We start from the raw sequence: 23,174 nt of genomic DNA on the forward strand, positions 1-23,174 counted from the left end.
GTTCAGATCCTGCAGGCTTCCAGATCGACTCTCTGGACAGGTATAAAAAAAAAAAAAAATTCTTGACTTAATGAAAAAATTCTTTTACAAAATATTATACTATAGGGTGTTTCTCAGAAACGACTTGAGATAAATGGAGCAAACCTTGGGATAACACTTTTGTAGGCCTATATTTAATTTTAGAATTATCATTGACCACCCACCCCCAAACCCCTAATTTAGGGGAGGGGGCAGGGGGATTATACTATAGGGTGTTTCTAAGAAACGACTTGAGATAAATGGAGCAAACCTTAGGATAAAACTTTTGTTGGCCTATATTTGATTTTAGAATTATTGCTGACCACCCACCCACCCCCAAACCCCTAATTAAGGGGGGGGGGGCGGGTGGATCATACTATTGGGTGTTTCTCAGAAACGACTTGAGATAAATGGAGCAAACCTTAGGATAAAACTTTTGTAGGCCTATATTTGATTTTAGAACTTTTGTTGACCACCCACCCACCCCCAAACCCCTAATTTAGGGGGAGGCGGGTGGATCATACTATAGGGTTTTTCTTAAAAACGACTTGAGATAAATGGAGCAAACCTTAGGATAAAACTTATGTTGGCCTATATTTGATTTTAGAATTATAGCTGACCACCCACCCACCCCCAAACCCCTAATTAAGAGGGGGGGGGGGGCGGGTGGATCATACTATTGGGTGTTTCTCAGAAACGACTTGAGATAAATAGAGCAAACCTTAGGATAAAACTTTTGTAGGCCTATATTTGATTTTAGAATTATCGCTGACCACCCACCCACCCCCAAACCCCTAATTTAGGGGGGTGGGCAGGTGGATTTTACATTAGGGTGTTTTTCAGTAATCACTTGAGATAAATGGAGCAAACCTTAGGATAACACTTTTGTAGGCTTCTAGTTATTTTCAGAATTATCGTTGACTACTTACCCACCCCCAATCCCCCTTAACTGAGGGGAGCTGTGAGGCTGGTTTAATACTTAAATAAATATTGCTCACCCCCCACTCACCCCCAAACCCTCTTATAGCAAAGGAAAAAGGTGGGAGGCTGGTGTTTAACACTAGTGTGTATAACTTAGAAACCACTTGAGAACCATGGAGCAAACCTTGGATTTAACATTAGTAGGCCTAATACTATTTTATACTAGTGTGTACTACTCATATACCACATCTGATACATGGATCAAACTTTAGTAATAAACTTTTGTAGGCCTAAAGTGGCTTTTGAAATATCATTGACCCTCCACCCAACCTCAAACCCCTTAATCTGAAGGGGAAAGGGTTGGTGGTTAATACTATTCAAACTTTTGTGTTTTAAAAAAAAAACACTAGGGATATAACCCAAAAATTTTAAAATCTGGATTTTTCCTTGATTTTAGATTTGTATTCTACAAGGATGACAACATTCATAAAAGCAAAGCACAGAAATGGTAGGACAAATGGACATTAACCCGTGTATAGTGTCAGAACTGAACAATCAGAATATAAATGTATAAGAGGATAATCAAAATTGTAAGCAAATTTGTTGAAAGACTGCTTGATACAGAATAATGTTTTTGGACATACTTACATTTTTAGGACTTGATTATAGAGTTGCTTTGCGTTTTCCTAGGAATCAGTATACCATAAATTAGGTCAATCAGATGAATTATATCACATAAAGATTTGTTAGTAAAATGTAGAAATCAGCATGTTTAAAATGGATGTACGGACATACCAGTAATGCTTATAGAGTTTCTACGCTTTCTAAATTGTACCTCACTACTAAGGGCATCACCATGCAAAGTTTGAAATTGATAGGACAATTCTAACATGCCTAAATTAACAAAAATAAGCTATCCATTCTGGACGGATGGACTGACCCTAAGGAAGGGAAGTTTGTACACTTAAAGGAAATTAAATTCATTACCAAATTTTGGGTGGTACATGTATGCTTGTTTTTTAGTTATCAACCTAATTCTTTTTGTAAAGTATCTTATGTTACTGAATGTATTGGTAAAACTTAGAAAATTGAATTTCGGTATTTTCCTTCTAGGGGCTAGTGGAGCAAAAGACCCCTTAAAACACTAAAAATATGAGTTCTGAGCTTCTTTTTCAAGATATCAACCTGATTTTTTAAAAGTAACTTTATCAAAATTACTGAACTAAGTAAGCATTACACATTTTATTTTGGGACTTTCCTTCATCATTGGCCTTTTGGACTAAAAGACCCCATAAAACTGAAAATAGGAGTTCTAAGCTTATACTAAAGATATCAAAGAATAGTCATTTCTCGCATCATAATATAACACGCTTTCCGCGGATATAGAATGTACAATTATGAGATTAAAACTTGTTTTTTTAGCCCTGAGATGCCAAAGGCACCAGCTAAAATAAGCTGAGAACTCCTATTTTTAGTGTTGGGGACTTTTGCTCCACAAGCCCCTAGAAGGAAAGACCCAAAATAAAATATGTGATTGTAACTTAGTTCAGTTATTCTTAGTGGTCATTGGTCAACGATAGTACTAAAATCAAATATAGGACTACTAAAGTGTTATCCCAAGGTTTTTGCTCCATTTATCGCAAGTATTTCTTAGGAGCACCCTATAGTATAATCCATCCGCCCCCCCCCCCTAAATTAGGGGTTTGGGGGTGGGTGGGTGGTGAACGATAATTTTAAAATCAAATATAGGCCTACAAAAGTTTTATCCTAAGGTTTTCTCCATTTATCTCAAGTCGTTTCTGAGAAACACCCAATAGTATGATCCACCCCCCCCCCTAAATTAGGGGTTTGGGGTCGGGAGGGTGGTCAGCAATAATTCTAAAATCAAATATAGGCCTACAAAAGTTTTATCCTAAGGTTTGCTCCATTTATCTCAAGTCGTTTCTGAGAAACACCCTATAATATAATCCACCTGCCCCCCCCCCCCTTAAATAGGGGTTTGGGGGTGGGTGGGTGGTCAGTGATAATTTTTTTTTTTTGGGGGGGGGGGTTGGGGGGTCGAAGATAATTTTAAAAGTAACTTTGGCCCTATAGAAGCTTAAATCCAAAATTAGCTCCCTCTAGCTCTAAGGGTTCTCGAGTAACCCCCCCCCCCCCTGCCCAAATGGGAAGTATGCACATCCTCCTTTATAGAAAATCTCTGCTTTAATAAACAATTATTTTATTCAATAAAAATTCAATTATAGTACGACATATAATGTTAAGAATACAATAATAATCTCCCGTTTATATAACACTACACTGAGAAATAGCGCAAATCGCGAAAAATCACCATAAATTTGCGGCTAAATTAAAGTATGACTCACACGGGGTGAGAGGGGGTGAACTTCCCACGGTTCAAATGTAATAAAATTTTGCACAGTCACGAATAAGCGCATATTCTTGCCGCGTTTTTCTGCGTGTAACGATATCTCTATTTTTAGGCTTATAATAAACGCTCAAAAATACCTTATATTTAATGACCTAAATTGCCCTTAAGAAAAATTAAATATTAATTTTTTTTATAAAAAACGATAAATGAGGTCATAATTAAACTATTTATGCAAAAAAAATTATTAATTTATCTTAAATAAGAACGAAGATACGATGTTTTTAACACCTACTAAAAGGATTAATTTTGTCGGGATTTGGCCTAAATATCGCGTCGACTAAAGTTGTTTACAAAAGATACACTACACTACGCTGCAGGGCCACTGTGACAGAGGGATAGCTTTTTTCATTAATTTATCACTATGTTACTTGGTTGAAGCCTTGATTTGTTTAAAGTGTTGACTTCCAGCATAACTAAAACATTTACATCACATTAGTAAATTTAAAAATTTAAGTGCTACGTATGTCCTAAAAATGTGCTTGGTATTTTCTAACCTATTTAAATTAAATTTAGCCTACCAATTTAGAATCCGGAATCCGCTATAAAAAACGGATTCCGGATCCGGATTCCAAAATTGGCCGAAAATTGGGCGGATTCCGGATTCCGATTCCGGATCCGGATTCCCATCACTAATTATCACATAATGACCAATAACTTACACGTGTGCGTACTCTCTCCTTGATTGAATTCAATTGATTGATTGATTGCAGAAAATCTGTAAACAAAGCGCATTTAGCGGCATTTTTGGACTTATAAATGTCGTATTACATATAAGGAAATCAAAATTAATAACACTAGATATTTATAAAGTAACAAATATTTGTGGCGTGCGAACGAAGGTGGGGCGTTTGAGGCAATTGCCTAATATCTACAATGCCCCTCCCTGCCCACTAGCCAATGTCACTCGCATTTAAATTTTGAAAAATACCACTTTTTGCTCCTCCCTTTTAACACACACGGTAACAAAAATACCCCATTATTTATATTTTATCTAAGGTAATCAAACTCATAAACTAGTTTTAAAGATAAATTGTTTTCTTTATTACAAACTGTTTTGCTTTGATTTCAATATTTAAAATCACAACTACTCTGTTGTAACTAGAAAATGTTTGTCTGGCTATCTAAAAGACTGCAAATTGACACTTCATCATAAAAAAGCAAATCTTTGGAGTCCCCTTATTGTGGCATTTTTGTTAAACTTCGCTCGCTTGTATGGATGTTGTCATATTAATGTTAAAATTAAGAAAAATAATTCACTATTATATATTAAAATTTATTAACATTGATAAATATTTTGATGAAACTTTTAAAAAGAAAAAATATGGAGACATTTATGAATTAAAGGTTAGATCTAGCTACAATATAATAAAACATTTTTAATTTTTTAGAGTGTTTAGATAAAAATATAAAATTAGTCTACTCTAAGCGCATAACTATCACAAAAAGCTTAATCTATATGTTAAAATGATAAAACAGCATTTGGTCTCACCACGCAAAATATAAAAAAAAAATATTTTTTAAGACCGGAAGTTCGAGGCACAAAATTAAGTTTATTAGTACCTATAATATTCAGATAAGTTCAAAACCTAAAGAAATAAATAATTTGGAACCATTGTACCCTGTAAAAATATGTGCAGTTATCCTGTCGATATTTTGTCACCCATAATCAATTTTTATCAAAGCAACACGTATAAGTAACATGTTGTCTGTCTGACTGTCTGTGTGTAGCAGAGAATATCTTAAACCATTGATATGCTTTTCTTTTACAATTACTATTCATATAGGTTCAGGGAAGTTTTTAACTAATTTGAGGTAAGTAAGTAGGGTTCCTCTATAACTTCCCAAGAGAAATAGCCATATAATTGTAGAACCCCCACCCACCCCAATGTTTTACTTTTCTACTTAAAAAGTTAAAACTAAAATTGAAAGTTAATGTTTAACTTGTTCCCCCCTCACTAATCCCATTTATCTCAAGTGTCAATGTCCATAGAGGCCTCTAAGGTTGAGAGTAGTAAAATTAAAGAATCTAACCACCATTTTTTCACAGGGTAAGGGCAACTAAGCTTTATAGAACAGACAATCAATATGGTAATGATAATAATAATGAAAGCACATATTATAATAAGTTATTGAAAATGAAAATATAAAATTTTGTGTTTTACAGTATTTCTAAAATTCATTCAAGTGTTTTGTTGCCTTTAAACGAAACTTTAATACGTAGATTTTATGCTCGCACATAGAAAACGCGGCACAATAAGACCAATCATGAATTTCCAAGATATAGTGATGCACAGGGATAGCTAAATTAAAGAAAACATGCGAAAAATAGGACTCTTTCGTGCTTTTTTGTTAGCTACGAGAAAACAGTGTTTTGTTTTCTTGACTGTTACAAAGCATTCGATTATGTACTGTTTGTTCTTCTGTAGTTGAATTCCTTGGTTTTTCTCATAACTTCTTCTAACAGCTGGGAATCAAGATATGCTTCTACTTGTGCCTATAAAATATGTAAATCATATTCTTAAAAGCGAATCTTTTCTATAATTAGGGTCGGTCCGTACGTCCGAGATAGATAGCTTTTATTCGTTAATTTAGGCATGTTAGAATTGTCCTATCGATTTCAAACTTTGCATGATGATTCCTGTTGTAGTTAGGTACGATTTAGAAAGCGTAGCAACTTTATAATCATTACCAGAATGTCCGTACGTCCACTTTTAACATGTTGATTTTTCTGACTTTTTAACAACAAATTTTTATGTGATCTAATTATCCGTTTGATCTGATTTTTGGTATATTGATTCCTGGGACAACAAAGAACAATATTATAAGCGAAGCTACTCTATAATCAAGTACTAAAAATGTAAGTATGTCCATAAACATTATCCTGTATGAAGCAGTTTTTCAACAAATTTACTTACAATTTTGCTTTGACTCTTAAATACTTTTATTTTCTGATTATTCAGTTCAGACAATAAACAAATGTTATTGTCCGTTTGTCCTACAGTTTCAGTGCTTCGCTTTTATGGATATTGTCATCCTTGTTTATGCTTTCTTTATGGATGTTCTTTGTTGTTTAAATGTATATTTAAGTACAATTTGGCCACTTAAAGTTGCATGAAAATGTTATTTTTTATGCCCTATCATTCTGTTAAAACTAATTTAGAAATTTAGGAATATGTTTATGATTTTTTTGTTTTAAATTTGAGAATCAAGAATACCCTTTTCATGAACTGTGACATACATTATACGACTATTATTTTATTCCCTAAAATAAAAATAAGTCATCATTTACAGACATAAAGAACTATAGAATATAGTCGCATTTAAATTATACAAAATTACGGACATTATTTAAAAACATCCCCAACCCATTATTTGGAAAAAAATTGAAAAACGGGAGGAAATTTTTCAAATGTTTGTTTTTACTTTAAGTCAGGTAATATTGGATAGGCCTGCAGTGTTAGGCATAAGTTACACCCTCCCCCCCACATCTTATTTCATTTCATTTCAAAATGAGGTAGGGGGGGTTCTGTGATCGCTAGTTAATTTGAGGGAAAGACCAAATTAATTTGCATGGAAACTTTGTGTTGCAAAAAATGATGAATTGCATATCTTAAAATATATCAAATCTGTGCAAATTATACAGAGTTTAAACATTATTAAGCAGAACTACTTCAAATCTAAGGTTTGAAAATTTAGCACAGCTACTTTATAACTACTGTATGTCCCACCACCAGTCCGTACGTTACAATGTAAAAGTATTTCAAGAAAGTGAGATGGGTATTAAATGAAAGGGGTATAGAGGGGGAGGGAAGGCTATGGGAAATTAAAAGAAGTGAAATGACGTGGAGGTAAAAAGGTAAATATTTTACACATATAATAAATCGCACCAGTCTAACATTTCGACAGGACAGAAGTACTTAAACTGTTAAAGTGTAGATTGGCTACTAAAAATATGTAGATATGATACGCATTTTGTACAGAAAATTTGGATAGCAACTAGAAATTACAGGGATTAGACAATAGACATAGATGACAAATTATTTATCCCCCAATTTCATATGTAAAAAGTTAAAATTAAGCAGTTGGTAATTGGAAAACAAAAATAATTTTGCACTCTCCCTCCCTGGTTAGCAACAGAACACTTGACAAAGTTTATGTCATTCTCGTCCGTATATTATCATGTCCGCATAGTGTTTCATATTCGCAAAATATGCACAATGGCAAATGTGGGAGAGTTGGAGTTTTAAAAATGAGGTGTAGCAAAGCGAGAACACAAACAGTTTTTCCATGACGGCTTCAAAACCGCTAAATATCCGCTGGATTAGAACCGGTTCTCAGCCATACTGAAAACTCATGTATAGCATCGTACTACAGACAATTTTCCACGATTATTAAAATACAAATTATAAGTTTAAAACCAGTTTTGTTAGCCCTGAGACATACTAAAAATCATGTATAGCATCGTATTACAGACAATTTTTCATTTTAATAATTGCGGAAAGCTGTCTATAGCATGATGCGATGTATAACATAAATAATAGCCTTAAGAATCTCCCATACCCGACATAACCTAACCTATCACTATTGATCACTATAAAAAAATATGCTGTTAACAAAGATTTTAAAGAAGTTTATTAAACCACTGCACTGCTACTTCGCAAAATATATCAAAAGTAAGCTTTAAGACTTATTCTTTTACTAGTAGATTCAGCAGTTTAAGAGATCAAACTGTACATGCATACACATACATACATCAAGCTACTTTCATATACAAGATAAGCATGCGTACATTTAACATTGAATAGTACTAATTACATGTTTTCAGTCAGAAGGTCAGAATGCAAAGAAAATCGGGCACAATAATGTCCAAAAGTAGCCCAGTAATATAAAAAGCAACATTTTAGATGGTAAAGGTGTTACATAGAGTAGTTGTTAGGGCACTACGCTTTTTTTGAAAAAAAAACTGAAGATGCCCTAAGGTGGTAAGGAGTGAGATATGTAAAAAGTTAGAATTCTTCCTAATAAGGAACTTTAGTCATACTTTCCTTCGTCCATACTTCTCATTTGTGTAGCAGTGCCATTAATTAGGGGGCTTAATATAGAACACCTTCTAAAACTCTAAGCTAGAATGGTGTTATAATGGAGTAGCTTCCAGTGGAATGGAAAAAATTTGTTTGTGTGGGGTAATTACCACTTTACCCCCCCCCCCCTTGGACGTCCTTGGCAACAATCAGCTGTTAAGAATAACATAAGGATTCTCATTTCCAAATACTCTGAGAGAAGTTAAATATATTTTTACCTTAATTATTCAAAATTGTAGAAGAATGTAGATCTAAATATAAGATTTATCCTTTTTTCGCGAAGAAAGTGAGCCTTATTACCTAAATTTAAGAAAACTAACATATAATTATGTTAATATTAAATAATACTTAAAATTTCATAGGTAGGTAATAGAATATTAAAATCAATATAAACAAATAAGTACCTACCTACTATAAACATTAATAAAATGTAAAGTATTATATAAACCTACATAATTATATGTTAGATTTTATAAAATAAAATAAAATAATCAAAAAACTCCATAGGGAGAGGAGGGAGGGACATCTTTTAAAATAAAACTGAAATAAAGATATTTTATTAAATATTAAATCTATAATTGAAGAAGTACATTAAATATGTATACTTACTAAATAAAATATCTTAAGAATTATATTAAGTTAATAGTTGTCTTATTATATATTTTAAATAAAATATGACATGAATTGGCTAGAATTTATTTTAATTTGCGGTGGAAAAATATATCCAACTTCACTTTATTTTTACCACGTGTAAAAATGAAATGAGAAGTTAAATATATTTTTACCTTAATTATTCAAAATTGTAGAAGAATGTAGATCTAAATATAAGATTTATCCTTTTTTCGCGAAGAAAGTGAGCCTTATTACCTAAATTTAAGAAAACTAACATATAATTATGTTAATATTAAATAATACTTAAAATTTCATAGGTAGGTAATAGAATATTAAAATCAATATAAACAAATAAGTACCTACCTACTATAAACATTAATAAAATGTAAAGTATTATATAAACCTACATAATTATATGTTAGATTTTATAAAATAAAATAAAATAATCAAAAAACTCCATCCAAAAAGGGAAAAAAGAAAAAGGTAATAAGACTCAAAAAAAGCACGCCAAAAAAGGAAAAAACAAAACAAAAAAAATAGTTGTATAGATAGAAAAGAAAAAAAATCATGTTGATAAAAGGTCTTGAAGGATTTTTTCACCAAGAAACCAGTCTTCAGAAGGTTGTTGAAACCAGGCAACCAATGAGGAAGGCCATCCAGTAGTCAGGTCAGAATGCCATTTTTGGACTAGATTCAAACCTTTAGGGTCTGTTCTGGAGAGCAGGTCCGCCATTATAGCTGGTTTGGAAGACAATCTTGGACAATGTTGTACATAAAGTTTACATTCCAAGGAAACCGCCAAAAATTGTAGAGCTGATATAATAACACTTGAATATACATCAGTTTTTGAACGACCTTTCTTGAAAGCCCAGACAGTGGGAAGATTATCTACAAGCAATATCACATGGTGGTTTTTTACTTGTTGAAATCTATGGCAAATAGGTAGTAACAAACCTATAGCTTCAAGTAAAGTGGTTTTTCGTCCAAACAATTTTTGTTTAATGTCAGAAGAACAAACGAAGGCAGGAGGCCATAAAGCTTGACCAACATAAAAAATCGATTGTAGAGGTTGATAATATCCAACTGCACCAACACCAACATCAAAGGATGGAACACGTTCAGGGTCAGGAAAACCAGCTGCATCAGTAATGAAAGTGATAGCTTTCAAAGGTGGATGGGGCATAGTTTTTGGTATAGGAAAACCAAACTTCAAGTCATGAAAAACATGTAACCAAAAATGTAACATGACTTCAGAAGAAGCACTTAAAACTTGAGGAGAAGATTCATAAGCTTCAGAAAGTTGTTCAATTAAAGGTGTCCTAAAATATTTCAGAGGTGGGCACAACAAAACCAAGGTGTTAATTACACCGGCGACTTTTTGGAATTGATTTAGAGTGACACTGGGAGAATTGAGAACATCTTGTAGAACTTTCATGTGTGTCAAACGTTTACGTTCATTATAAGTCCAGGTCATTGTTTTTGTATCGAAATAAACACCAAGTATTGTTCCTTCAGTACGATACAAAAAAGCTTTATCATCACCATTGGTGTCCGCTAATGGTAAATTTATTCTTTTAGCCATTTCTAGGTAGGTATTTATGAAGGATTCACTTGCTTCAATGGAAGAATTAATATGAATTTGGTCATCTAGAGTTCTGTGCACAGTTTGGAGATCAGTATTAGATTTTATCCTTACCAAATCACTGAACATATCATGAAAGTTATCATATTTAGGAACACTAGAAATACTTCCAAAAATTAATCTGACTTCAATAAAAATCATGCCTAACCAGCGGAAACCTTGCAGAAAATAATGATCAGGATGAACAGGAACTAACTTGTAAGCTGAAACGTGATCAACTTTTGACAAAACCGAGTTTTGGCCCATATTGTAGATGGTATTTGCTACTTGTCGAGCAGTGGACATAGAGACTTTTCGTATTTTATGTGGAATAATTGCTTCGTTATAAGCATTCCCTACAGGCTTTGACAAGTTTAAAATAGGTCTGTATTTATCCGCTTGATTTACTGCAAATAGACTGTTTATTCTTAGGTTTTCAATTGGCGGTTCGGGGAAGGGACCAGCAACAAATCCTTTTTTGATCATTGTGACCAATTGATCAGTGTAGGCGCGACCAACCTCGGAATGTAACACACTACGGCTATTCTTGTCGTCTAATTCATGAAGTTTATTTATGTCGACTAGAGACTCTGCCCCATAACGCATGTCCAATAAAGTTTGCTCCATGTTAAAAACCTGCAAATCATCCAAACGATGTTTTAACTCTAAAAATTCATTCTCAAAAGCATCAACATCAATCTGTGTATTTGGCTCCCCAACTTTTGGTAAAGGATGAAATGGGAAAGCCTCCCAAAACTCAGAAGGAGCAGTTTTACTGTAATCCTATAGAATGAAAATAATACGTCAAAATGTATATAAAAAAAAAAAAAAAAATAAAAGAATAGTGTAAATAAGAAAAAAAAATAAAAATATCACAAATAACAGAAAATAGAATTTAGGTTATGTATAATTCACTTCAGCAATCTTAAATAGGATTAATAAAATGCCGTAGATCGTTGTGAAAAAAATAAATGTCGTCTTTGATGAATTAAAATTACATTTTGACGTAAAAACCTTTAATGCGATAACTTCAGGATTTTTAACTGGTTTAGGTTTACCAGGAGGGACATGTATTGGCGATAAATAAGGTCCAGCATCTAACCATTTCTGTATGTTGGCAGAAGGTAATCCCAAAAATTGTGAACTCACACCACCTTAAAATATTTTAAGATAAATTGTAAAAGGTAGTCAAATTAAGAAAATAAGCGGCTGCGCCCCTAGCGATTCTGTCTTAAAATGATAAATAAGGACAGAAAAAGAACTAAAACTATACCCAGACTTCTTATTTCTAATAAAATTATATAGTCTAAGACCACCACAGGATCAACATAACACTTCAATGTAAAGGACAACCATATCGGGTCAGCGGAGAGCAAGATCCTTGGCAACAGAAAGAAAATCTTACTACTCTATATAATAAGATACTGTTTTAGATTGGAGTAAATGAATGTAAGACTTAACCCTAATAATTATCTTCGAAAATAAAATGCATGTTAAATAATCCTTCTTGGTTTAATTCCAAGATATATATTTAGTATCAACCAAAATGAAATATTCCAACAAAATAGAAAAGGTCTAAAATTGATTATAAATTACACATTTTTTACGAAAATCTGAAAAAATTAAAATAAAGAATAAGTAAAGAACAAAGGTTTCTGATAAAATTCTTCTATTCAAAGAAAAGCACAAAATACAAATATATAAATGTAAAATCAAAAATTACATATTTTAATATTTAAACAGTTGAAACAAAAGTTTCAAAATCGATATTTTTGTTTATAAAAATTGATAAACAATAAAAATTATATAAAATTACCGAGTAGACAGATTGTTTAAATTATCTGAACAATAATATGTATATTTTCATAAAAAAACCAATGAAAGATAAAGCAAAGAAAACTGACAAAATAAAATCCTGATTAACTAAGAAAATTTTAGGAAAAAAATGAAATCCTGATTAACAAAGAAAATTATTGGAAAAATAAAATCCTGATTAACAAAGGAAAAATTATGAAAAAATATACATCCCTAGAAATATTGATAATTTTTTTCTGTAAAGAAAACATCCACGATTAGGTTGAGGGATGGTCTGCTATTTTATGATCACCACCACAACAAACATTAGGACTGACTTCAAAATTGCAAGAATGCATTCTGACATAGCCATTTTTGCCACGGCATTTCTTACCATTTTCTAACTGAAGACGTGTACAAGTACCTTCGTTATAATATTGACAAATTTGACCTTTATTAGTGCCAGTCTTTTGGCCTTGGTGGTTTCGTTTAGAAGCAGTTTGAGAACGAGATTGATTTGGCGTTTTGTTCACAAAACGATTACTAGTTTCTGGCGGCATACGCAAGTCTTGAAACTCTCTCTTGCCTCTACAAAAAGACTCAAAATGATAATTACTAATATCTTGAGTAGATAAAAATGGTTCAGCTCGCTCAAATCTACATCGGTTTAGTCTAATAAGATAATCGCACAACATAGAACAAAACTTGCCAGCGTTCATATCACCGCGGCCTAAACCACGATAATCACAAGTTGAGCTTTGAAAATAATTATTTTCAAGAAGAAATAGGTCAATGCTTTCATTAGAACGGTCAATTGGAAAGATTCTACTGTGAAGGGTTCTGAACCAAAACCATGCACTTTTAAATTCTTTTATATCACTAATTTCATCGAGAACGAAGTTCGTGATTACAGCTGGATCTTCACAATCATTTTGAGCCAAAAATTTCATTGATTTTACTCCAGATGAAATTTTACTAAAATTACTAGGAGCAAAATACCGTAATGTAATTTTCTGAGATCCAAGATTGGCCGCTTCAACAAATGCTTGAGTAGGTATTTGTGTGGATAAACGTAAATGACTAAAATCATCAGCCATTAAAGGAATTTGTTTAGAATTCATTTTTGAACTTGCAATTTGAAAAAGTTTGACTGCAGGCAGTAATGGAAATCTTGTAAAACGAACATCATGTAGATTTGAAGTTAAATTATCATTTTGGGCAGGAAAATGTGTATTATTTGTTACTTTCTTTTCATTCAATTTTAGAGTATCTTCTAAAGATTTTGAGGAATTTGAACTAGAAAAAGCATGTGCCTGCGCTTGAGCTTCCATTTGACTAAGATAACCCATAGTTAGAAATGAGAGTGCAAAATCACTTTGACGGTCAAAAAATGAGGAGGATTCTAAACCAGGATACTCCACTCTCAATTTATCCTTGGTTAAATTTAAATAACCTACAGTAACATTTGAATCCGAAAAATGCGAATTTGTATAATTTGGTTGACTGCGTTGAAAATTAGGGTTTTTTGGTGGGGGAGGGTTTTTATGTTTGGTTACATCAGAAATATTAGTTTCGTCTTCATATTGATATTGAATATCTTCAATTTCACTGTAAACATCGGCAATTGAAGGTGTATTATCAATTTGGTTATTTTTAACGGAATGAGAAGATTCTAGAATTTGTTTCTCCTTTGCAACTTTTAAAGCATTCGTCAAAGTTTCTTGTGAAAGAATAGGACCTAAAATTAAAATCTATAAGATTTAACTCAAAAAAAAAAAATACTTTTTTTAAAAATAACCAAACCAATATTATTAAAAATATATCATAGAAGAAAAACATAAATAAGCAACCATGAGATTATAATTTCTACACAAACCTACTACCTACCTATTATGTAGGTTATAATTTTTTTTAAAAACTTAAACATTAAAAATACCGCAACCAAGAGATTTTAACTTTTAGACAAAAATCCTACTACCTATTAAATAGGTTCAAAATCAATAAATGTTAAAATTCTTAAATATCCAACCAATCAAATTTAGTCCACTAAATTAATAGAATTAGCACTAATATTAATTAAATCTTATAGATAAAATCCTTGAGAAATAAAATTATTGAAAATAAAATATAGCTTCATTTAAGATTTGTCATAAAATTAAAATTGTAAAATTATTTACTAATATTGCTGTAAACTCGTTTAAGAACTCTATTTTGGGCAATACCATGTAAACGAGTGTATCTACGGACTGTATCACTTTTCCATCTGCATGTATCTTTAATATCTTCTACAGAAAAAATTTGAGGGTTTGAAGCCATAAAGCTAGGAAGGGCAGCACGAAAACTATGACAGGTATAATTGCAATTGAGGTTTGGAAAAAATGGTTTTAAATAGAGTTTCAAATAATAATTCATTTTGGAAGTAGAAAAATAATCTCCATTATCCATCATAAAGGCAGCATCAGAATTTTTACCCCTTCCCAGTTTTCGACAAGCTTTGTACAAAATATCCAAGTTGAAAATGGGACAGTAGTTTTGATCAGAATATTTGTAAATATCCACTACTGTACCTTGGGGATTTTCGCTACATTTTGGTACTGCGTAAAAAATACTGTAATGTGTGGCAGAAATGAATTTGATTTTTCCCCAAGTAATACAACGAATCAAATCAATGGCTGAATTGTTTTGTAACAATTCCCCCATACGGGAGGCAGTCCAGAAGGCTAGAAGGGATACAGTCCAGATCAAAATTTTGTTGAATTCCACTAAATCTGAGACAAAAATTGCATGTCCCCAAACTTGTAAAACTTCATAAGAAAAAACATTTCGTACTAGACCAGGTAAGTTGAGACAATTTTGCCAATTTTCAATGCCTTGAAGGGTCATCCCAAGATGAAAATCACTAAATTGAGATGTGTTGCATTTATTTCCTTTATGCAACATTTTAACATGGGATAAATAAGATCTTATTGATTCAATCTTCAATTTTCTCCAGTGAGCAAGATATAAAACGAATTTAATCAAAATTGGCGCCGATGCTGGTAAAGTAAAACTAGATCCTATATGTGCATTGAAACAAAAAAATGCTTCCCATCCGGATCTATAGGATTTCCAAGAATTTGTAGCCAAAGCTAACGAAAAAAACTTCTGTAGGTATGCAGGACATTGTGGCATATACGTGTTAAATAAACTAAAATTGCACCCATACTTAGAAAACATGTAAGTACCTGTTGGTATGTTTTCCGATGGTTCAGTCATCTCTCTGCCAGAATGAACAGGAATATTCGGAAATCTACGCACATTACCAGAGGCTCTCTTTGTTTCTTGTAAGAAAACTCTAACTTCATCATATGTGCAATCCTTCAAGACTCGAAACTTAAACATCAATAATCTGAATCCATCTATAAGAGCCTTTTTGTATTGCTCACGGAGTATGGGTGTGTCAGAAAAAGTTACAGCTCCACACGGATATAAATCGGTAAGCTCAGAACAATGAGGAGGCATCTTATAAGATATAACAGGCAGTTGTAGAACCAGCATTGAACTAACATCACTTGACGCCAATCTGACGTCATCATTTAAATAATTTGACGTAGCGGGAACTGCCCGAACCGAAATAACAAAACCATTATTTCTATTTGAGGGAACTAACAGCTCAAATCTGTAAGATAAAGAGTTTTCAGGTTTCAATAACATTTGTAAAGCTTTGTCTCTACTTTGCGTTTGAGTTTCATCATTGTTCTTAAATTCTACTTTAAAGCCAGCGGCTTTTTCATTGAAACTATGCCATTCGGAATACAGGCAATTTTCCTATATGCATATATAAGTTTTAATGGGTTTTGATTAAACAAAATATGAAAACTTTCAATAAATTTAATGCATTAATAAAAGAAAAGAAAATCTTAAAGGATTCAATAATTAAAATATCAAATCTAAAGAAAAACGATTTTAAGAACCATTGTGCGTGGCCTATGTTTAGTAAAAATAAAATAAAAGGTAACGAATGAATCAACCAAAAAAAAAATAAATATGATTTAGTTAAATTTAAATAAAACAAAATAATATACTATCAACTTATTCGAATTTTATTGCATTTAATATTTAAAGTTTGTTTTGAAAAACCTTTTCACCATTAAAACTTAAACATCCCTGAAAAACGATTTCTCCTGGTTCTACCAGTAACTCAGATTTTAAGGTTTGAAGAGAATCAAGATTCAACAGTTTGTTGAGATTAAAAGGAATTCTTATTCTTTCCGGTCCGTCGACTGCTACACGGAAAATTCCGTTCGGCGAACCTTCTGAATTAAGTCGCATACAAATAGCAACAGTTCTCTTTTCACGCTTTCTACCATCAACATGATGAGAAGGCTTGTAAGTCTCATACTCATCCATGCACTTGCGCATCCCATCAAATCTAAAATAGAATTTTAGATTAAATGCGAGACAAATACGAGATAAAACTAAAGAATTTTTAATTCTATAAAATTAAAAATCTATTCAAGCATATTTATAGTAATAACCAATAAATTTTGGTTTAATAAGAAAAATTCAAATTGGATCACAGTTTTAGCTACAAGAATTAAGGTAAAATAATATTAAAACCAAAAAAAAAATTATATAAGTTAAATCATAAAACTTTAAAATTACTAGAGTTTTTAGAGAAGGGGAAAATTATTTATTTTTAGGAGAAATTATGAAATAATATTTATGGGGAGGGAAAAGTGATTATAACATTCAATGAACAAGGAAATTATCTCAAAATTAAAATAAAGTCATTAAATTTAAATCTTATTTATTAAAAGGGATAATAAAACTGGTCCAATTGATTAATCTTCTATCATTTATAAATTAACTAATCACATTTATCAGTTTTTAAAGAAAATCGATTTCATTTCATTATTTTGTGATAAATGGTCAATTAAATTCAATTAAAATATTTAAAACATATTCAATTATAAAAAAAATGATATGAATTAAATATTTCAACAAAGTATCTATCTAATTTTCAATAGTCTTATAGCTAAATAATATCAAAATACTTACAACGCTGTCTCCTCATGTTCAGCCTCTTTACGTCCAGATCGCCGCGTTCCATCAAAACCTCCTGATCCTCCAGCACCCCCGCCACCCCCAGGACCACCCCCAGGTCCACCACCCAAACCAGACATCTTTTAAAATAAAACTGAAATAAAGATATTTTATTAAATATTAAATCTATAATTGAAGAAGTACATTAAATATGTATACTTACTAAATAAAATATCTTAAGAATTATATTAAGTTAATAGTTGTCTTATTATATATTTTAAATAAAATATGACATGAATTGGCTAGAATTTATTTTAATTTGCGGTGGAAAAATATATCCAACTTCACTTTATTTTTACCACGTGTAAAAATGAAATGATGGGTTTTTGAAAGATGCCGCGTTTTTTCGACAATTTTTTAGACATTATTTGATTGAACGAAGACGATGAAATTTCAACACAGAGTATACAACATAAGAATTCAAAATTTTAAAATTATTATTTTAGCCATTTGTAAGAATTCAAATATTAAAATGTCTAATACAACTTAAATCCATTTTCGTTGCATATTTATTAATGCATCTTTTTAGAGCTGTGTTAGACATTATACAAATGGCTAAAATAATAATTTAAAATTTTGAATTCTCAAGTTGTATACCCTGTTAAAAACCTTATTCCATCTTGAAGATCAATGCCCAGTACGATTTTAACAGAGTATTCAACTTGAGAATTCAAAATTTTAAATTATTATTTAGCCATTTGTATAATGTCTAACACAGCTCTAAAAAGATGCATTAATAAATATGCAGCGAAAATGGATTTAAGTTGTATTAGACATTTTAATATTTGAATTCTTATGTTGTATACTCTGTGTTGAAATCCCATCGTCTTCGTTCAATCAATCAATGTCTAAAAAATTGTCGAAAAAACGCGGCATCTTTCAAAAACTCATCTCTGAATCATAACTTTATATAATCCCGGCTATATACATAATTACATACACGGTCTAAAAATAAAATGAGTGACAAATGAGAAAATTAAAATGCAATTAATATATTGTTGGAACGCCAAGAATATTATTGAAGTCTATAGAGTGGCTCAATTTTGTTTCTAACTTAAATATGTAGCACGAAATAAGTACAAAACAGCAAAAAAATTAAGATGACCAAAAGTATTATTCAGTTTATGTGCTCTTTTAATGCTGAACATATGGAATGCATGGTATATGGATTTACTCAGCTGCTATGTAAGATAGGTGTATGTTTTTTTTTGTGAGTAGATTCCCATTGTTTGTAATATAACCTACATACACAACGTTCGAAGCTAAAATACAATTCAATTGCTTTTTTGTTAAGCAAATTTTGAACTACACAGTGATTATAACAAATAGTTATATCTCGTCCTTGCTACGCGATTTATGGACATAATTGTCATTGTTTAGTAATATTCACCAAACATTTTACAAGGCTACAACTTTATCTAACAATTAGAGGTGTAAAGTGAAGACTTTTGGTGCTTTCCCTCATTGAAATTCTTGAATTCAGAAAACTTCTATCCCCCTTACTTTTTGATTTATTTAAAACTAGCGGCTTCGCCCCTAGCCTCTAGGGGCTTTGCCCCAAGAGGTTTAATCAAACCAATTTTTCGTATTTTAGATTTAAAATAAAAATAAAAAACTTTTTTTTTGGGGGGGGGGAATTTTTTTTTTTTTGGGGGGGGTATTTTTCATTTTTTGGGAGGTTGGGGGTGTCTCACCCCCCAAGAAAATAGTTTTAAACCTTCCCGGGACCTATGCGAAGCTACCCTGTAAAGGAGAACCCGATCGGTTCCGCGGTTAGCGAGATCCTTCGCTACAAACAAACAGACAGACAAACAGACAAACAGACAGACATCGTTCTACTTTGTATTATAGATAAAACCTAACCTAACCAAAGGTGAAACATTAATGCGGTTAATTTTACAAAAAAATTACAACATTGCCTTATTATCTATTTATTTCTTAAAATATGTGGGAAGGGGTCCCTAAGCATTTTGAGGGAAACCGCCAGACCTTTATATTAGGGACATGGAAAGATGCACCTGAAGTATAATTAATTTTTGCCATATTATTTTCTTTATCAGCAATAATTGCAATACTGTTGTATAATGCCTTAAATCATTTTGTTAACAAAATAAATTTTTTTGTTTTGTTTGGTCTATTCGACAAAAAAAATTGATTGACGAGTAGTTTTGCAACATCAATATAACGGTTTTACAGACTTTATCTGAAATATAAATATAGTCATTGCTGATCCATACCAAAGCTAGCAGAAGGGAAGATAGGAAGGTAGAGGGGCCCGTACATCAGCCATAACGTGTCAGTGTCACCCATACTGGATGTACTTATTAAAATAACATAAATCACATTATTTATGTCTCCGTAATGTCATTTAATAAAAGTTAAATTATATTTTGAAGAACAAAATATTGACAGCAATAATATACCCAATACATTAGAGAGGGTCACTGACTGTATGATAGTCAAAACGACCGACGACATAGAAGTTTTGTATTATAGCTTCGTTGCAAAAAATGTTGCAATCTTAAGTTGCAGTATTCGCAACGTCAATCGCATTGTGCAAATTATATTAGGCCGGTGATTTAATGAAAACCACCAAAACACGAAATAGCACAATTTTTTTCCTAATACTTAAGCATAATCGGTTAGATTTACTTGTCTTGGCTTCAGGGGGAAGCTTTGTATTGTTCCGTTCTTCTTAGTAAATTATTTGATTACATGACTTTTTTTACTGAAAGTTTAGCCTTGAGAGTTTTTGACTGTTTTTTTTTAGTAAAAGCATTTCCATCTTACTATTAATGTTATACTACAAAAGTAGTTAAAAATGGAAACTGTTTTTTTTTACATATTCTTAATTTTTGTTAAAGCTACGCTTTTCTGCATTTAGGATCTGTCCGTGCATCTGTGCGAAATGGATAGCTCTCAATTTAGGTATGTTAGAATTCTTCTATCGATTAAAAACTTGGCATGGTGAATCCTATTGCATTTAGGTTCAGTTCAGAAAGCATAATTACTTTACAGCAACAACAGTTTTTGCGCTAGTTTTTAAAAACACTCAACTGTATTTAGTAGGAATTTCATTGTTGATAAAAATTTGCCACATTTTTGTTTAAACGAAAAAAAAAATATTTAAGAATTTAAAACGTGATAATTTTAATTAAAGCAAAAACAGGTATGCCCAAAAATTATGCAGCAGTATTTAGAACCATTTTTGTGTATTTCCCTTGTTTGATTTTAGACTGTATGTTTATGTCATGTAGACTTGTTAGATAAGCTGATGCTTAAAATTAAATAATTCTAAAATTGTCTCAGCCGCCATTTAAAGATTGCTGGAGACCTGGAGGATTAAGACCTGTAGGATCTTTTCTGAAACTGCCTATATTTAGTTTTGTTTTGTACTACAATGTGATATTTAGTAATTTTGCCAAATAAAATGCTTTGTTAAAGTCAAAAATATGTTTGTTAATTACCTGAATGACCCTTTTAGGTTTGTTTGCATCCTGTGCCCGCCAGGAAAAACCAGATTGGGCTTGATGTGCAATAAAAGCCCCTCCCCCGTTATGGTTAAGGAACACTATTTAACAAAAAATGAAATACCTGCTTCATAAAATCTGCTGCTTGGTCCCACTCTCCTAGTTCCTCATGTAGCCGCGAGGTTCGCATGATCAGTTTAACACATGCGCTTGAATGCCGCGCAAATCTACGACATGTTTTCACCAAACTATGGCAAGCGTCAGCTGCTAGTCTGTTTATAGATATTGTTCATATGATTTTGCTAGCCTATTATTAAACTTAATATAAAAAAGCAAATTAATAAGGCATAAGTAAACTAAATATACAGCAACAACAAAAATGAATCAATGATATTATGGACCATGGTACGTTTTTTTACATTTACAAAAGTAAAGACTGACAGTCGCCTTTAAAACTTAAATTTTATTCCTATCAAACGCTTTGTTTCAATCAAACTGCCTAAAAATGAATATATTAAATTGAAAACAATGAACATCCCTAAAGTTGTTTTGAAAGATATAATCATCAACGGCTAGCTCCAAACATTTAATGTAAATTGTAGAGTAGGGATACACTATTCCTGGTTATTTTAGAGTTATTTGTGATGAAAAGATAGATAGATGATTAGATATATTAAAAAAAGATAGACTTATTTAGAAGCATGTGAGAGATAGATATTTTTGATGGAAATATGGATACATAAATAGGTAGATGGGTATTTAAATACATAAATTAAACGATTTTTTGTTTGGTTGTTAGAAAGATAGATATACAGATGACTCTAAATTCCTGTCATGAGTTCTAAGCACTCTTGAGGAGCATCCAGAGGTGTGGTGTCACTGTCTAACATCTGAGTTACTGCTAGTATAACCTCCTGGACAGATGGAAAAGTAATGTTGCAAGGCTATTAAAATTTTAAAAAGTAGCAAACGAAAGTATGTTTGTATGTCCGTATGTCTTTTTGTCACTCCATTACAATGTAATAGTACTGCATCATTACAACATACAAAGTTCGGTTATTTTAGTTTTCAAAATTCTGTTATATTTTCTTAATTTTTCTAAATTATCTTTTTATATTACAGTTCTGCTCTATAATTACAAATACAATATTTCTTTTCCTTCCCTTGTATTCATTGATAAATTTATCGTCTACTTTATTCTGACAAAATTTACAGATGGCTTCGCGTTGACTTGGGGTGCACTTCACCGGTCGACCTTTGGTAAATGTGTGCCTTGTTTTTTTATAATTAATAAACGAAATGTTTTTCTGTATGTATATTTTTATATTACTAGATATTACTAGATAGTCAATCAGACACTCGAATCAGTTCAAATTAAAAAGAAATTAAACTAGCAAGAGTTAAATGAACAGGGTATAAACCTGTACAGTTTGGACATCTCAGGCTCCAGAAATAGTCTCTTTCTTTACCCTTCAAAGTTGTGTTCATTACAATTTAATGGCGAAGCTTTTAAAAATTCTAATGGAGTAATAACATACGTAACCCTTAAGGGGCGTTTCGTCGTATTTTCTCAGTAGCTTTTAAAAGGTTATTTTATGTCAGGTTAATGAATTGCCCCGCAGGGTTATACCCCCGCATAGAAATAGGGAAAAGCTACTATGAAAATACGACGAGCCACGAAAAGGACTATACCCGAGGTTGCCTGTAGGGGTTAAGAACCATGTTCCTAAGAGATTATATATGATAGTAGGTGGTCAAATTTTCAAAACTATAAATTATTAAATTTTGGATGTTGGGAGAGTCATTTACTCCACATATTCCGAATGTAATGAACAACTTTGCCTTGGCGTAATCATTGATGGCGTTAGAAATGCTTGGATTGTTGGAGAGAAGGTCTGCGTGCTTGGGGTTAAATCTTTCAGCAGCCACCCAACTTAATTTCAACCCTAAAGAGATGATTTTTTTCATGATTTCAAGATTGAGCAACTTTTTTAGTGCCTTGTTACATTCTGTATTGCCTACATTCATACGCACGGGGTTTTCTTTTTTACCCATTTTTAGTAGAGAAGCTAATCTATGTTTGTGCCTGTCCTTTTGTCCTTCTGTAATGTTGGAGGATGCAGATTTAAATTTTTTTAAAG

General features: G+C 32.0%; 2 protein-coding genes across 4 annotated transcripts in view; both read right to left on the reverse strand.

The window, feature by feature from the left end:
- Nucleotides 1-4,631: 4,631 nt before the first annotated feature.
- LOC145326474 (histone-lysine N-methyltransferase SMYD3-like) overlaps nt 4,632-23,174 on the reverse strand; it is a 35,822-nt gene continuing 17,279 nt past the window's right edge. The window contains exons 11-17 of the mRNA XM_080169838.1: nt 22,876-22,979; nt 22,455-22,503; nt 22,196-22,288; nt 21,859-21,946; nt 21,572-21,649; nt 21,158-21,305; nt 4,632-5,864 (exon numbers count right to left, since the gene is read on the reverse strand). Of these exons, the coding sequence (XP_080025964.1) occupies nt 5,772-5,864; nt 21,158-21,305; nt 21,572-21,649; nt 21,859-21,946; nt 22,196-22,288; nt 22,455-22,503; nt 22,876-22,979 (653 nt within the window). The 3' untranslated portion in view covers nt 4,632-5,771. The remainder of the gene's footprint in view (nt 5,865-21,157; nt 21,306-21,571; nt 21,650-21,858; nt 21,947-22,195; nt 22,289-22,454; nt 22,504-22,875; nt 22,980-23,174) is intronic.
- LOC145326471 (uncharacterized) lies at nt 8,654-17,882 on the reverse strand. 3 transcript variants are annotated; one of them, XM_080169830.1, is made up of 4 exons: nt 17,519-17,882; nt 15,703-16,889; nt 11,699-11,838; nt 8,654-11,467 (listed from the first exon to the last, which is right to left on the reverse strand). In XM_080169830.1, exons 2-4 carry the CDS (start codon nt 16,169-16,171, stop codon nt 9,629-9,631), a joined length of 2,448 nt encoding a protein of 815 aa, XP_080025956.1. In that variant the 5' UTR covers nt 16,172-16,889; nt 17,519-17,882; the 3' UTR covers nt 8,654-9,628. The 3 variants fall into 2 exon arrangements, with proteins under 3 accessions (XP_080025956.1, XP_080025957.1, XP_080025958.1); XM_080169831.1 differs by lacking the exons at nt 8,654-11,467; nt 11,699-11,838 and adding an exon at nt 12,337-14,216.

The sequence above is a fragment of the Acartia tonsa genome, chromosome 8 (assembly GCF_053477335.1).
Source record: "Acartia tonsa isolate MP-2025a chromosome 8, ASM5347733v1, whole genome shotgun sequence".
Classification (NCBI taxonomy): Eukaryota; Metazoa; Arthropoda; class Copepoda; order Calanoida; family Acartiidae; genus Acartia; species Acartia tonsa.